The sequence below is a fragment of the Dipodomys ordii genome, unplaced genomic scaffold, assembly GCF_000151885.1.
Source record: "Dipodomys ordii isolate 6190 unplaced genomic scaffold, Dord_2.0 Scaffold209, whole genome shotgun sequence".
Taxonomy (NCBI): Eukaryota; Metazoa; Chordata; class Mammalia; order Rodentia; family Heteromyidae; genus Dipodomys; species Dipodomys ordii.
Genome location: NW_012267425.1, coordinates 1424557 through 1439230, shown reverse-complemented (window position 1 = coordinate 1439230; position 14674 = coordinate 1424557). Strand labels below are relative to the sequence as shown.

At 59.6% G+C, this 14674-nt stretch overlaps 1 protein-coding gene across 1 annotated transcript; it reads left to right on the top strand.

Moving 5' to 3' along the window:
- The first annotated feature begins 210 nt into the window (after window positions 1-210).
- Window positions 211-14523, top strand: Plxnb3 (plexin B3). The gene is made up of 34 exons (XM_013035302.1): window positions 211-1230; window positions 1614-1793; window positions 2441-2569; window positions 2659-2759; window positions 3186-3315; window positions 3486-3642; window positions 3729-3837; window positions 3921-4035; window positions 4153-4278; window positions 4360-4473; window positions 4728-4821; window positions 4961-5130; window positions 5402-5553; window positions 6279-6384; window positions 7377-7507; window positions 8058-8234; window positions 8608-8803; window positions 8947-9186; window positions 9274-9435; window positions 9517-9668; window positions 9798-9898; window positions 9980-10203; window positions 10364-10542; window positions 10933-10999; window positions 11391-11718; window positions 11837-11940; window positions 12038-12131; window positions 12495-12673; window positions 12805-12965; window positions 13289-13436; window positions 13600-13664; window positions 13739-13814; window positions 13955-14029; window positions 14213-14523. The coding sequence occupies exons 1-34, from the start codon at window positions 211-213 to the stop codon at window positions 14315-14317; spliced, it is 5667 nt and encodes a 1888-aa protein (XP_012890756.1). The 3' UTR covers window positions 14318-14523.
- The last annotated feature ends 151 nt before the right edge of the window (window positions 14524-14674 follow it).

The window sequence follows — 14674 nt, the reverse complement described above, 5'->3', positions numbered from 1 at the left end:
TTCTAGTTCCTTCTTTTAGCCTTCCTCCCCCTGCTCCCTCCCTGACTATGAACCTCTCTTCTTGGGTCTCCACACTGCCTTCCTTGGGATCCATCTCTGGCCTGGTTCAGTTCACAGTCTCTCTGCCTCGGCCCCTTCTGCCCTGCTTGTGCCGGTGGGGGGTGTGGCCCTGGCCTCACTGCTGCGGGCTCCCCTACAGGCCCCCCTGTGATGGCGCACTCACCTCCCTGCTGCCTCCATCTCCTGCTGTTGCTGCTACCATCCCTGTGTGGAGCCCATCGCTTCTCTGCACCCAACACCACGTTGAACCACTTGGCGCTGGCACCGGAGCGGGGCACACTGTACGTGGGGGCCGTGAACCGCCTCTTCCAGCTCAGCCCTGAGCTGCAGATGGAGGCTGTGGCCATTACCGGCCCTGTCATCGACAGTCCTGACTGCCTGCCTTTCCGTGACCCAGCCGAGTGCCCACAGGCCCGGCTCACTGATAATGCCAACCAGCTCTTGCTGGTGAGCAGCAGGGCCCAGGAGCTGGTGGCTTGTGGGCAGGTAAGGCAAGGTGTATGCGAGAAGCGGCGCCTTGAGAATGTGACTGAGGTGCTATACCAGGCCGAAGACCCTGGTGATGGGCAGTTTGTGGCTGCCAACACCCCAGGAGTGGCCACCGTGGGGCTGGTGGTGCCCTTGCCAGGCCAAGACCTCTTGCTGGTGGCCAGAGGCCTAGCCGGGAAGTTGTCCGCGGGCGTGCCACCGCTAACTGTACGCCAGCTGGCTGGGCCACAGGCCTTCTCCAGTGAGGGCTTGGGCCGCCTGGTGGTGGGCGACTTCTCAGACTACAACAACAGCTATGTAGGGGCTTTTGCTGATGCCCACTCTGCCTACTTCGTTTTCCGCCGCAGAGGGGCCCGGGCCCAGGCTGAGTACCGCTCCTATGTGGCCCGTGTCTGCCTGGGAGATGCCAACCTTTACTCCTACGTGGAAGTGCCCTTTGCCTGCCAGGGCCAAGGCCTCATCCAGGCTGCCTTCCTTGCCCCTGGCACCCTGTTAGGGGCATTTGCTGCAGGCCCGAAGGGGACCTCTGGGGCTCTGTGTGCGTTTCCCCTGGCCGCGCTGGATAGGAGCATAGAGGAGGCACGACGACTCTGCTACACGAGTGGCGGCCGGAGCTCCAGCGGCGTAGAAGAAGCCACCGTGGAGTATGGTGTCACATCACGTTGTGTCACCCTGCCCCCTGTGAGTAGCGAAGGGCTGACTCCCAAATTCCCAGCCAGGCTCCTGCCTCCCCTTTCTTGTCTTGCTTGCCCATCCCTCTAGCCCTCTCCTACTGTGGCATGGGGCAGGGCCATGCTTTTGCCTAGAGAATGTCAACGGGGAGCCAGCTCTGTCCCTAAGTCTCCTGCCTCGGCCTCATTCCATCTTTGTCCCATGAGGTCAGCTTGGCATGCTGCAGGCCTCTGGGACCCAGTCTTCTGGCCCCTCGCTCATAGTGCTCTGCTTCTAGGTCCTTCCCGGCTCCCTTCTCGCTTGGCTGCTTGGGTGGCCTCTGCCACCTGTCGTGGGACTAGGAGAGTGACCTATCTCTCCTGGGAGCTCATTCACCACTCCTTACTGTCTAGGACTCCCCGAAGTCATATCCCTGTGGTGATGAACATACCCCCAGCCCGATTTCTGGCCGCCAGCCCCTGGAGGCCCAACCTCTGCTCCAACTGGAGCAGCCCATCAGTGCCGTGGCAGCGCTCCACGCAGATGGGCACACAATAGCCTTCCTAGGGGACACCCAGGGCCAGCTACACAAGGTAAGAACCTGCCCAGTGGAGAAGAGGAACCTTAGGTGGTCACTACACTGCCAGGCTGGGTCCAGCTTTGCTGCCAGTCCAGATGCTTCTGTCAGCAATGGCTCAGGGAAGTTCCCCAGGACCCAGTCCCTCTCTGTCTGCATCCTGCTGGTGGGTAACATTGTGACAGGTGACATTGGGTGACACCTGAACTGCTTGTAGGGCCACATCCTGCGATTGCCTTCTCTGACTAATGGGAAGTAATGGTCAAGGTGGATAGGCATATGAGTACCAGAGAGGCCCGGCCCCAGAAATCTGCCCTGGACAAACTCACCTCCTAGTAACTTGCTTATCTCTCTGGAGCCGCCCTGGCATCCAAGGACCTTCCTGAGGGTGTCCCTGCTGTTCCAGCAGTGTGGCTTCCTGGAGAGTGCCTATAGCCCAGAGGGCACAGATGGGGAAAGTGACACAACCCTCGTGGATGGCCTAGCCGGAAAGGGAGTGGCCAGGGGGGAGGGAAAGTTACTTCCTGAGACTCCTAACGTTCCTGTTCAAGAGCCCCCACTAGGAGGCAAGCATGACCCCTGCATGCTCAGCTTCTGGCCCTCTGGAGAGCTGGCCTTGGCTTGGCAGAATGGCCGAAGCCCTGTCCTTGTGCCCCTGCCCAGGTCTTTCTCAACAGCTCTCAAGGCCAGGTGTATCACTCTCAACAAGTGGGGCCTCCGGGCTCAGCCATCAGCCCAGACCTACTGGTGGACAGTAGTGGTGGCCACCTGTATGTCCTGACTGCTCAACAGGTGAGAGCTGTCGCAGGCATGATGGAGGGGGAGCTCTACAAGGGCTGAGTCTCTATAACTATCTTATCTCTCCCTTGCTGCCCGGACAGGTGGACCGGGTGCCGGTGGCAGCCTGCCCTCAGTTCCTGGACTGTGCTAGCTGCCTTCTTGCCCGGGACCCGTTGTGTGGCTGGTGCATCCTCCAGGGCAGGTGAGTGTGGAGCCCAAGCCCTGGCTTGGACTAACAGGTGTGTGGGCCGCAAGGCCAGCCGTGATTGCTTAGTAGACTCGGGCGCCTCTGACTTCCTCCATCCTGCTCCAGCCTACTACGCCATGAATCTGGGCAGCACTCACTGCCTGCTTGCCCAGCCTGTTCATGTCTCGTTTCCAGAGCCCTGCCACAGGTGCAGGCCTGTCACTTCTCCAAGACCCTTATCCAACTGCCAGTGTCCCTTTGCCCATTTCAACTCCCCTCCAGCCAGGCTCTGTGCAGCGGCCCAGGCCAAGGCCGCCCCCTCTCATTCACCGTGAAGGTCAAAGTCTATGCCTTGCGGGACATCCCCTCATGCCCCTGCTACCAGTCATCCGAGAAGCCTGGGACCCACACACAATAACTCAGTGGACCCCTGTCTGGCAGTTGTACCCGGAAGGGCCAGTGCAGACGGGCAGCTCAGCCCAACCAGTGGTTATGGAGCTATGAGGACAGTCGCTGTCTCCACATCCAGAACCTGCTGCCAGCCCACCATGCCCGCCAGGAGCAGGGCCAGGTAGACACCTGACCAGGCAGCACGGCTCCTGCCTGGGGGGTAGGAGGGATGACCCTCTCACTGCCTCTCGTCCAACTCCTCCCTCAAGGCCTCTGCTCCCATCCCAGCACAGCTCTTTCCTTCATGCCACACCACTCTGCTCTGCTCTGTTTCCCTCTCCTGTATCCCAGGTGATCTTGTTTGTCCCCCGGCTGCCCAACCTGGCTGCGGATGAATACTTCCATTGCGCCTTTGGGGACCATGACAGTCTGGCTCATGTAGAAGGGCCCCGCGTGAGCTGTGTCACCCCTCCACAAGACCAAGTGCCACTTAACCCTCCAGGCACAGGTAAGGGGGTGTTCCGGGTTGTCTCCAAGGCTGAAACTGATGTGGGCAGGAGCCACTTGACCTCTGCTATCACTGTCCCCTACCAGACCATGTCACTTTGCCCCTGGCTCTGATGTTTGAGGATGTGACTGTGGCTGCCACCAACTTCTCCTTCTATGACTGCAGCGCTGTCCAGGCCTTGAAGGTGGCCGCCCCGTGAGTTTCTGGGCCTGGTTCCTGGTGGGTAGGGGTGGCAACCTCACACAGCTCCCAGACTGAGCGGATTCCTGCCCCTGCAGGTGCCGCACCTGTGTGGGCAGCTTCTGGCGGTGCCATTGGTGCCCTCAGAGCAACCACTGCACACATGGAGAGCACTGCCCCGAGGGCGAGAGGACAGTATACAGTGCCCAGGAGGTGGGTGTGCCAACCTGCAGGTCTCCCTTCACCCCCTCGGCCTCTCAGGGCCACCCCTGTAGGCTAGAGGAGCAGGCCCTTGGTTTTTCGAAGGGCTAAAGGCTCTCGTTTCCCCAGGTGGACATCCAGGTGCGTGGCCCAGGGGCTTGTCCCCAGATTGAAGGCCTAGCAGGTCCCCACTTGGTGCCCGTGGGCTGGGAGAGCCATTTGGCCCTGCATGTTCGGAATCTCCACTATTTCCGAGTGAGTAGCAGGAAGGCAGGGGCTCCAAAATGGACAGAGGGGACAGCGTCCAGGGGACTGACCTTGCGCCTCTCCCCCCAGGGCCTGCCTGCCTACAACTGCTGGCTGGAGCTGCCCCAAGAACTGAAGCGGGTACCAGCCTCCCTAGAGAACACAGCTGGAGACGCAGGCCTCATTCACTGCCAGGCCCAGCAGGTGGGGGGGTGGGGGCTGCCCTATCAGCTTCCCTACCACTGGATGCTTTGGCCAGCCCTCCGGGTCCCCACTTTTCTCAGTCCCTCTTCATCCTGCTCTTCCCAAGCCATGGGTGTGTGTCAGGAACATGGCACCCTGAGCTCCCAGTCGGCTGGGAGATGTAGAGGCCAGTCACACTCATTCCAGGGGCGCGGTGTCCCAGAGGAGGTGGGAGACGCAGATGCCCAGAGCCTCATCCTGCCCTCTTCCCACAGTTCCACTTGTCTCTGTCCCGGCGGGAGCTCCCAGTGCCTGTCTACGTCACTTGGGGTGAGGTCCAACGTCTGGACAATGCTCAAGCGATTCATGGTGAGCCCCTACCAGACCATGTCACTTTGCCCCTGGCTCTGATATTTGAGGATGTGACTGTGGCTGTGAGCAGTGAGGGTGGCAGAGGCAGGGAGGACAGTGTGAGGGTGGTGTCTCAGCCTGCTGCTCACTCTCCTAGTGACCCTGTACGACTGCACCGTGGGCCACCCTGACTGCAGCCACTGCCAGGCAGCCAATAGGAGCCTGGGCTGCCTGTGGTGCAGCGATGGCCAGCCTGCCTGTCGCTATGGCCCGCTCTGCCCACCAGGGTCTGTGGAGCCCGTGTGTCCCACACCCAGCATTGATGCGGTGAGCTCCCTGCCTGCAAGGCTGAAGACAGGAGACTGGAGGCGAGGCGGGGGGTGTAGGGGGGTGCTCACTTCCCAGCCACTACCCTGTGCTCTAGCCTCCTCCTTCTTCCCTAGTCGCCCACTGCTCATCACTCCCCCCTGCCTCCCTCCGCTCCCCCTCCCCAGCCCTTAGCAGCTTGCTTCAGCCATAGTCTGACTGGCTGTGCACTCTTGCTGTCGAGTGATGTGCGGATTTAGGGAAACCCATCTGCCATCCTTCCCTGCTATAGATTGAGCCCCTGACCGGTCCCCCAGAGGGTGGCTTGGCCCTCACCATCCTGGGCTCCAACCTGGGCCGGCATTTTACCGATGTACAGGATGCCGTGAGTGTGGCTGGCCAGCCCTGCAGTCCGGACCCCTTTCTCTACCGCACCTCCACCCGGTGAGGCACCTGGGCGGGAGTGGGTGGGTGGGGCTGCTGCTCCAAGTAGACCCTCCGAAACTGGCCAGCCCAAGCCGGGCACCGGTGGTGTGGGCCTGTCATCCTAGCTACTCAGAAGACTGAGATCTGAGAATCACAGTTAGAAACCAGCCTGGGCAGGAAAGTCCATAAGACCTTTTTTGGTGGTTGCCGTGGTAGTGGTGGTCATGGGGCTTGAACTCTGGGCCTGGGTGCTGTCCTTCAGCTCTTCAGCTCAAGGCAAGCCCTCTAACATTCGAGCCACAGCGCCACTTCCAGTCCCCTTGGTGGTTCATTGGAGATAAGAGTTTCCCGGACTTTCTGCACAGGCTGGCTTTGAACTGCGATCCTCAGATCTCAGCTTCCTGAGTAGCTAGGATGACAGGCGTGAGCCACTGATGCCCAACACCATTAATTTTTTTTTAAAGCTGGAAGTGGAGCTGTGGCTCAAGTGGTAGAGTGCTAGCCTTGAGCAAAAAAGTGTCCAGGCCCTGAGTTCAAGCCCAGAACTGACAGCAAAAACAAAGAAAGGAAGAAACTGGCCACCCAGAGAGAAAGGAAGCTTGTAGCCGAGACATGTGGGGCCCTGGGTCAGAGCACAAAAGGAAAACAAGCATGGGAGGGAGAGGAGCAGGCTCCAGGCAGCAGCTGGCAGGCTGCCCAGCCTCTCCAGGGCCCTGAGCAGCTACCGGGCCTTGGCTTCACAGGATTGTGTGTGTGACATCTCCTGCTCCCAATGGCACCTCTGGGCCAGTCCAAGTGGCCATTAAGAGTCGGCCCCCTGGCGTCTCCACCCAGCACTTCACCTATCAGGTCAGTGCGTTCCCTGGAGCAGTCCTGACATAGACGATGGTGGGAGGGAAGGAGGGCATTTGGATGGTGGGAAGCAGGGTGGTGGGGTTACCTAGTGAGGATATCAAACTGGCTCCAAGGCCGTAACATGGAAGTGGGAGACCACATGATGTCGGTGAAGAGCAGCTAGGGCAAGTGGCAGGCTGGCAAGGACACTGCCGCTGGCAGCTGTCCAAGAGGGAGGTGGATGGCAGCAGGCAGCCAGCACAGCAGGCAGCCAGGCCAGTCTGGGCTCAGTGCTGTCAGGACTTGTTGAAGGCCTAGTTGCCTGAAGGAGCAGGGACGGGAGGAGGGGAGAGGGGGGGAGTGCCCCCGCATGGAAGTCTATGCCCTGGGTGCATAGTATGCCGTTGCTGGAGTGGGAAGCCCAGGATAGGAGAGGAAGCAGGAAGGGGTAGGTTAGGACCAGGAGTTCTGTTTGTCAGCGGCAGTACCCCCATGGGCAGGTGGATCTCAGTGTTTAGAGGCCAGGTCTTTTTTTTTTTTTTTTTTTTGGGTCCGGTTGTGGGGCCTGAACACTGGGCCTGGGCGCTGTCCCTCAGCTCTTCAGCTCAAGGCTAGCGCTCTACCACTTGAGCCACAGCGCCACTTCCGGCTTTTTTCTTTCTGCTTATGTGGTGCTGAGGAATCGAACCCAGGGCCTCAGGCATGCAAGGCAAGCACTTTACCACTGAGCCACCTTCCCAGCCCAGCTCAGGTCTTTTGAGTGTACAAGCCATCCCATGGGAGAGAAACTGGTAGCTACCCAAGAGCCCTCCTTGTATGGCAGTAGCAGACAGGGGAGAAGCTGGCTAGTGTGGGGTTGCAGAAGGAGCGCATAGTGCTTCTGGAAGGAGGCCCTGACCGTTGAGAAACCCTAAGAGGCAGGCTTGTGCCTTGCAGCTCTAGGGCCTTGGGAATAGGTAGCATAAGGCCAGGCCATCATCCTAACCTCAGTCTGCCCTGTTCTCCAGGACCCCATCCTGCTGAGCCTGAGTCCTCGCTGGGGCCCCCAGGCAGGGGGTACCCAGCTCACTATCCATGGGCAGCACCTCCAGACAGGAGGCAATATCAGCACCTTTGTGGGTGGCCAACCCTGCCCCATGTGAGTATCCAGCCCAGCTGCCCAGGAACGCACAGGGGCTGACAGCCTCTAGCAAGCCTGGCTGCTGTCAAGTAGAGGCACTTCCAGCAGGCTTTAGTGTCCCTTCTGCTGCAGTGGGGACAGTGGATCCAAGAATTCCATCTACCTAGCTACTCCGGAGGAGGCTGAGATCAGAGGATCATGGTTAGATGCTAGCCCAGGCAGAAAAGTCCATGCGTTTCTCCAATTAACTACCAAAAGGTAGAAGTGGAGCTGTGGCTCAAATGGTAGAGCACCATCCGCAAATGAAAAGGCTAAGGGACAGTGCCTAGGCTCCGGGTTCAAGCCCCACTATTGGCACAACAGATGAATAGACAGACAGACAGACAGACAGATAGATAGATAGATAGATAGAGTCATCAAATTGCAAGAGAAGTGGTACTATGCCCACCTCCAGCAATCTCTGTCCTTGTTGAAAAAGGCAAGTGGGGCTTTCATAGGTGACTGGGCCAGGGCTAGGGTGGAAAGCAGTAATGAGAGCCTAAGGTGAGACACCTCCTTTACTCTGCAGCCTGGAACCTGTATGTCCAGAGGCCATTGTGTGCCGCACCCTGCCCCAGGCCATGCCAGGAGAAGCTGTGGTCCTTGTGATTTTTGGCCATGCCGAACGCAAGCTGCTCACCAGTCCCTTTCGCTACATGGCCAACCCTCAGCTTGTGGCAGCGGAACCCAGTGTCAGCTTCCGCGGGTGAGCAGCCTGGCCAGCCCACAAGCAGCCTGTACGCTGAGTCAGAGGGAAAATGGGAACTGGGCACCAGTGGCTCACACTCTAATCCTAGCTACTGAGGAGGCTAAGATCTAATGATCATGGTTTGAAGCCAGCCTGGGCAGGAAAGTTTGTGAGATTCTTGTCTGCAATAAACTACCAAAAGGCCAGAATTGGAGCTCTGGCTCAAGTGGTAGAGTGCTAGCCTTGAGCAAAAGCAGCTCAGGGATAGTGCCCAGGCCCTGAGTTCAAGCCCCAGGATAGGAACAAATATAAACAAACAAACAATAGGTGAGTTGGGGCTGGACCAGGCTGCCCTGTACCCTTGTACCTCTCTGACTTCCATCTGGCATAGGGGTGGGCGGCTGATCCGCGTCAGGGGTACAGGCCTGGATGTGGTGTGGCGCCCCTTGTTATCTGTGTGGCTGGAAGCTGGGACGGAGGACAAGACTTTGGAGGCCCAGCCCCAGGAACTGAACTCAAGGAGGAGCTGCGGTGCCCCTGCTGCAGACCCTCATGCCTGTATTCAGCTTGAGGGGGGCTTGTTGCAAGTAGGTGTCCCCACCCCAGCAGGTGGTAGGGCTGAGCCTGGGACACGGCCTGTGAGGGAGGCGGGCCCAGCTACCAAGTCATCAGGGAGTGCAGAGGAGCGCCAGGTAACTGCAGAGCCACCCCACCCTGTGTTCCCCCGCAGTGCTCCACAGTCTGTTCGGTCAACTCGTCCAGCCTCCTCCTGTGCCGCAGCCCTGCAGTGCCAGACGGGGCATACCCGAAGCGGGTCTTCTTTGCTCTAGACAATGTGCATGTGGACTTCGCCAGTGCCAGTGGGGGCCAGGCTTTCCTGTACCAGCCCAATCCCCGTCTGGCACCTCTGAGCCGCGAGGGGCTTGCCCGCCCCTACCGCCTCAAGCCAGGCCACGTCTTGGATGTAGAGGTAAGCTCACTGCCACTAGGCCTACCAGGGGACTCGCAGCTCGTTGGGGGGGGGTCACCAGGCTCAGGCTCCTGGTATATACCTCAGGGGGAGGGCCTCAACCTGGGCATCAGCAAGGAGGAGGTGAGGGTGCACATCGGCGATGGCGAGTGCCTGGTGAAGACGCTCACGCTCACCCACCTGTACTGCGAGCCACCCCCACGTGCCCCGCAACCCACCAACAGCTCCAGCGCCCTGCCGCAGTTCGTGGTGAGTATACCCTACCCACCCCCCCACACCAGAGCTATGCCAAGCACGGCGGGCTGGAGCTCAGGAGCCCTTCCCATCCAGGTGCAGATGGGCAATGTCCGCCTGGCCCTGGGCCCTGTTCAGTACGAGGCGGAGCCCGCGATGTCCACCTTCCCCGTGGAGGCACAGGTGGGCCTGGGCATGGGTGCTGCCGTGCTCACCACCGCCGTGCTGCTCCTGACCCTCATGTACAGGTGAGCGCTGTTCCAGCTCGGGGTGGGGTGCTTGCGCAGATTTCCTTCTTTGTGACTGACAGGAGCTCCCCCAGCCCAGCCAATCAGGCTGCTCTGGGCCCGTGGCTGACACCTGGCCTCTGCGTGCAGGCACAAGAGCAAGCAGGCCCTGCGGGACTACCAGAAAGTTCTAGTACAGCTGGAGAACTTGGAGACTGGGGTGGGCGACCAGTGCCGCAAAGAGTTCACAGGTATGGTGCTTGGTGCGAGGGTGAGGGTGCCGAGGGCCCCACGAGGCCTGGGCCCACAGCGTGCAGGTTCCTTGCCTGCAGACCTCATGACCGAGATGATGGACCTCAGCAGTGACCTGGAGGCCAGCGGGATCCCCTTCCTGGACTACCACACCTACGCTGAGCGCGCCTTCTTCCCCGGCCACGGTGGCTGTCCCCTGCAGCCCGAGTTGCAGGGGTGTGGGGAGGAGGCCCGTCGAGCCACCGTGTGCCAGGGTCTCACCCAGCTCTCCAACCTGCTCAACAGCAAGCTCTTCCTCCTCACAGTGAGAACCACGTGGACACTCAAGGGCGGGGTGGGCAGCAGGGAGCCTCATCTGGCAGCCAGGTGGGTCTGGGGGTGGGTCAGTCGGGGCAAGATGCATGACCAGCTCGGGGCAGGCTGGGGGGGAGGGGTCCTGAGGTGAATACCGGCTCCCTGCCTAGCTCATCCACACCCTGGAGGAGCAGCCCAGCTTCTCCCAGAGGGATCGCTGCCACGTGGCTTCGCTGCTGTCTCTGGCACTGCACGGCAAGCTGGAGTACTTGACTGACATCATGAGGACCTTGCTTGGTGACCTGGCGGCCCATTACATCCACAAGAACCCCAAACTTATGCTGCGCAGGTTGGCCTTGATGTAGACATGGTGGCAGGGGCAGAGGCCCCACACTGGCCTGTCTACCTGGGTTCTGCCCCTGGGGTGGTACACCAGGAGCCCTGGGAACAGGGTTAAAAAGGGAGCTGAAGGTGGATTCCAGGGGCTCACACGTGTAATCCTAGCTAGTCAGAAGGCTGAGATCTGAAGATCATGGTTCAAAGCCAGACTGGGCAGGAAGGTCCGTGAGACTCTTGTCTCTAGTAATCACCAAAAAGCCAGAGTGGGGCTGTGGCTCAAGGAATAGAACACTTGCCTCAAGCTGAAGAGCTGAGGGACAGCACCCAGGCCCAGAGTTCAAGAAAAGGGGGGGGAGGTTGAAGATCATCTTTACCAGAGACCTGGGCTTCCTCCCCACAGGACGGAGACCATGGTGGAGAAGCTGCTCACCAACTGGCTGTCCATCTGTCTCTATGCCTTCCTGAGGGTAAGGGGCACTATCCAGCCTGTGCCATCAACCCTTGCTGGTACCCTTCTGCTGTCACACACTTGGGAGCTGCTGCCTGCCTGTGACCTCTCTGGCCTGTGCCCAAATTCTCCTGGGGCCTCTGGCTGGGTCCTAAGACCTTTCTCCCTGCTCAGCAGATCCACTATGAAGCTGAGCAAAAGAGGGCTGGAATGGGAAGGCTCCAGACTCGTTCCCTAGCTGGATGTGGGTCAGAGGTCAGAAGGGCTTGAGGCCCCAGTCCAGAGGCTTGCAAGAGCCTCTGTCCTTTCCTTCCTTCCTGTAGGCTGTTCTCCCACTCCCATCATGCTCTGTGGTGCCTTGCCAGACACAATGCCCTGTAGTCAATACCTGTCCTTCTTGATGATTGTAGGAGGTGGCTGGTGAGCCCCTGTACATGCTTTTCCGAGCCATAAAGTACCAGGTGGACAAGGGCCCTGTGGATGCCGTGACAGGCAAGGCAAAACGGACGCTGAATGACAGCCACCTGCTGCGGGAGGACGTGGAGTTCCAGCCCCTGACGCTGATGGTGCTGGTGGGCCCAGGGACTGGCGGGGTGGCAGGGAGCGGCGAAGTGCAGCGAGTGCCAGCCCGGGTGCTCGACACAGACACCATCACCCAAGTTAAGGAGAAGGTGTTGGACCAAGTCTACAAGGGCACCCCTTTCTCCCAGAGGCCTTCAGTGCAGGCCCTAGACCTTGGTGAGAGTGCCAACCGTCCCCTCCCTGCCCTCCCCCTCCCCTCTCCACACCCTGCCCTCTCCCATTTAGTTTTACCAGTGGGAACAGACTATGCTAATGTGCTTCCCTTGGTCCTCAGAGTGGCGCTCAGGCCTGGCTGGCCACCTGACCCTCTCCGATGAGGACTTGACCTCAGTGACTCAAAACCACTGGAAGAGACTCAACACCCTGCAGCATTACAAGGTGCCGGGTGGATGGCATTGGAGCGGGGTGACTGGGGCGTAGGGCCTGCTTCAGAGCCAGTGAAGGGCCCAAATCCTGCTCCTCTATCTGCTCCCAGGTCCCAGACGGAGCGACTGTGGGGCTCATCCCGCAGCTACACAATGGCGGCGCTGTGTCCCAGAGCCTGGCCCAGAGCTGCCCTTCTGGAGAGAGTGAGTCTCATGGCCCAGATATGCCCAACTGCTGGGAGTGCCATCAGGGCCGGGGGGGGTGGGCTAGGCTAGATTCCCCACAGACCAAGGGTGAGCCAGTCAGGCCGTCGGACCCATGTGGGTCACCCACCCCAACTTGCCAGCGGGGCCAGCCAAAGCTATAGGCCAAACCGAGGTGGAGAAGTTTCAAACCCAAGGGATGTCAGGTTGGGCAAACTCCCTCGACATGACCCTCCTCCCCTCATTGCTCTCTACCCTGCCCACACCTCTGGGGGGGTGGGCCGCACCATCCTAAGCCACTGGCACAGGTTGGGGGCAGGAACCAAGGACTGAGGCCGCGCTTCCATCCCCTCCCTGCCCCAGACATCCCCATGCTAGAAGATGCAGAAGAGGACGGCCTACGGCTGTGGCACCTAGTGAAAGCCGCTGAGGAGCCGGAAGGGGCCAAAGCCAGGCGCAGCAGTCTCCGGGAGCGGGAGCGGGAACGGGCTCGGGCCAAGGCCATTCCAGAAATCTACCTCACCCGTCTATTGTCCATGAAGGTCAGTGTGACTGGCGGGGGATGGGAGGGTAGGGAAGAAGGGGGTGATGGAGTTAGGGGCGCAGTGTGGTCCTGGGTGACTGGCCACGTCCCACTCTGCCTTCCACATGACCCTCATCCCCTGCCCTGCAGGGCACCCTGCAGAAGTTCGTGGACGACACCTTCCAGGCCATCCTCAGTGTGAACCGGCCAGTGCCCATCGCCATCAAGTACCTGTTTGACTTCCTGGATGAGCTGGCTGAGAAGCATGGCATCGAGGACCCTGAGACCCTGCACATCTGGAAGACAAACAGGTAGCTTTCCCACGCTCGCCATGTGCGTGTCCCTCCCAGTCACAGAGGGACAAGGGCATTTCTAGGGCATGAAACCCAGCTTTGAAGCTTCCACCCTAGGTATGTGCACTGACCTCCCCTGCCAGCCTGAGCGCATAGGGAAGTTGATGGCGCAGCTCACTGGGCCATGAGAACAGAGCATGGGCCTCAGCTGTCCACGTCCCAGCTCTAGCACCTACGCACCCCGTAAAGAGAGCGAGCGAGGCTGGAGAAGCTGAGGATGGGGTGGGGGTGGGGACAGGAACGAGCCACGCCTCATCTCCACCCTCCACGTGCGTCCCTAGCCTGTTGCTGCGGTTCTGGGTGAGCACGCTGAGGAACCCACAGCTCATCTTTGATGTGCGAGTGCCTGACAATGTGGACGCCATCTTGGCTGTCATCGCGCAGACCTTCATTGATTCCTGCACAGTCTCAGAACATAAAGTGGGCCGGGTGAGGACCGAGCCAGTGGTGCTGGAGGAGAACAAGGAGAAAAAGCTTGTGGGGGAACCCCCGGGGCCTCTGTGCAGAGTGGGGGCGGGGGGGGTGACAGGATGGCATCATGGGCTAGCAGGTGGGGACGCTGGTCACCTTGTGCCTCCTTTACCTGGAGCAGGATTCCCCGGTGAATAAACTGCTCTACGCCCGGGAGATCCCTCGCTACAAGCAGATGGTGGAGAAGTAGGTGTGAGAAGCATCAGGGCTGGGGGGGGCGGGGCTGAGGTGCCCTCCCCTAACTCTTCCAGCTCCTCTAGATACTATGCGGACATTCGCCAGAGCTCTCCCGCCAGCTACCAGGAGATGAACTCTGTTCTGGCTGAGCTCTCAGGGGTGAGATGTAGCCCAGGGTGTGCAGCCCTCTATACTTAATGGGGCGACTGACAGGATGGGGGGGGGTCAGGGGGAAAAGGGCTTGTGGCTTGAGGCCCAGCTAGGTAGATCCTCACAGCCCCTCCCCATGTTGTTGCCAGAACTACACCTCTGCCTCTCACTGTCTGGAGACTCTGCAGGAACTCTACAACCACATCCATAGGTATTATGACCAGGTGAGGCCCAGGACCCGCTGGAGGGGTGGGGTAAGGCACTTGGAATAAGGTAAGCCAAGGTAGAGGCCTCACAACTTCCCTAGGGGTGGCCCAACCCAGGCAGAGACCAGCCTGTTGGGGAGTGGCCTTCTGGGGAAGATCGAGGCAGTACTGGATGGCCCTGGGCCTCTACTGCCTTGGCAGATCATTAGTGCCCTAGAAGAGGACCCCGTGGCCCAGAAGATGCAGCTGGCCTGCCGCCTACAGCAAATTGCTGCCCTGGTAGAGAACAAAGTGACTGACTTGTGAGTTTGGCTCACAGCAGCGTGGAGACTACTAGCAAGCAGGACCCAGCACTGGCAGTGTCTCATGACCCCGGGGCCCCGCCAGTGACCAAGGAGGGGCTGGCAAAGTCTGGGTGTGATATGGTGCCCGCCATCTACCATTCCCCCGCTTATTTCTAATTTATACCAATCCTTACCCCCTCTCCCACTGTATTTATTTGCTTGCTGGAGAATCACATCTGGGAATAAAATACAAACACATCTTTTTAGAAAAAAGCTCAATCTGTAGTCCCTGCCTTCCCCTGCAAGATTCAACTTGAAAGCCTGCGCAAAGCCCTGAGTTTGATCTCCACTAATGTGAGACAGACAGAGACAGAGACAG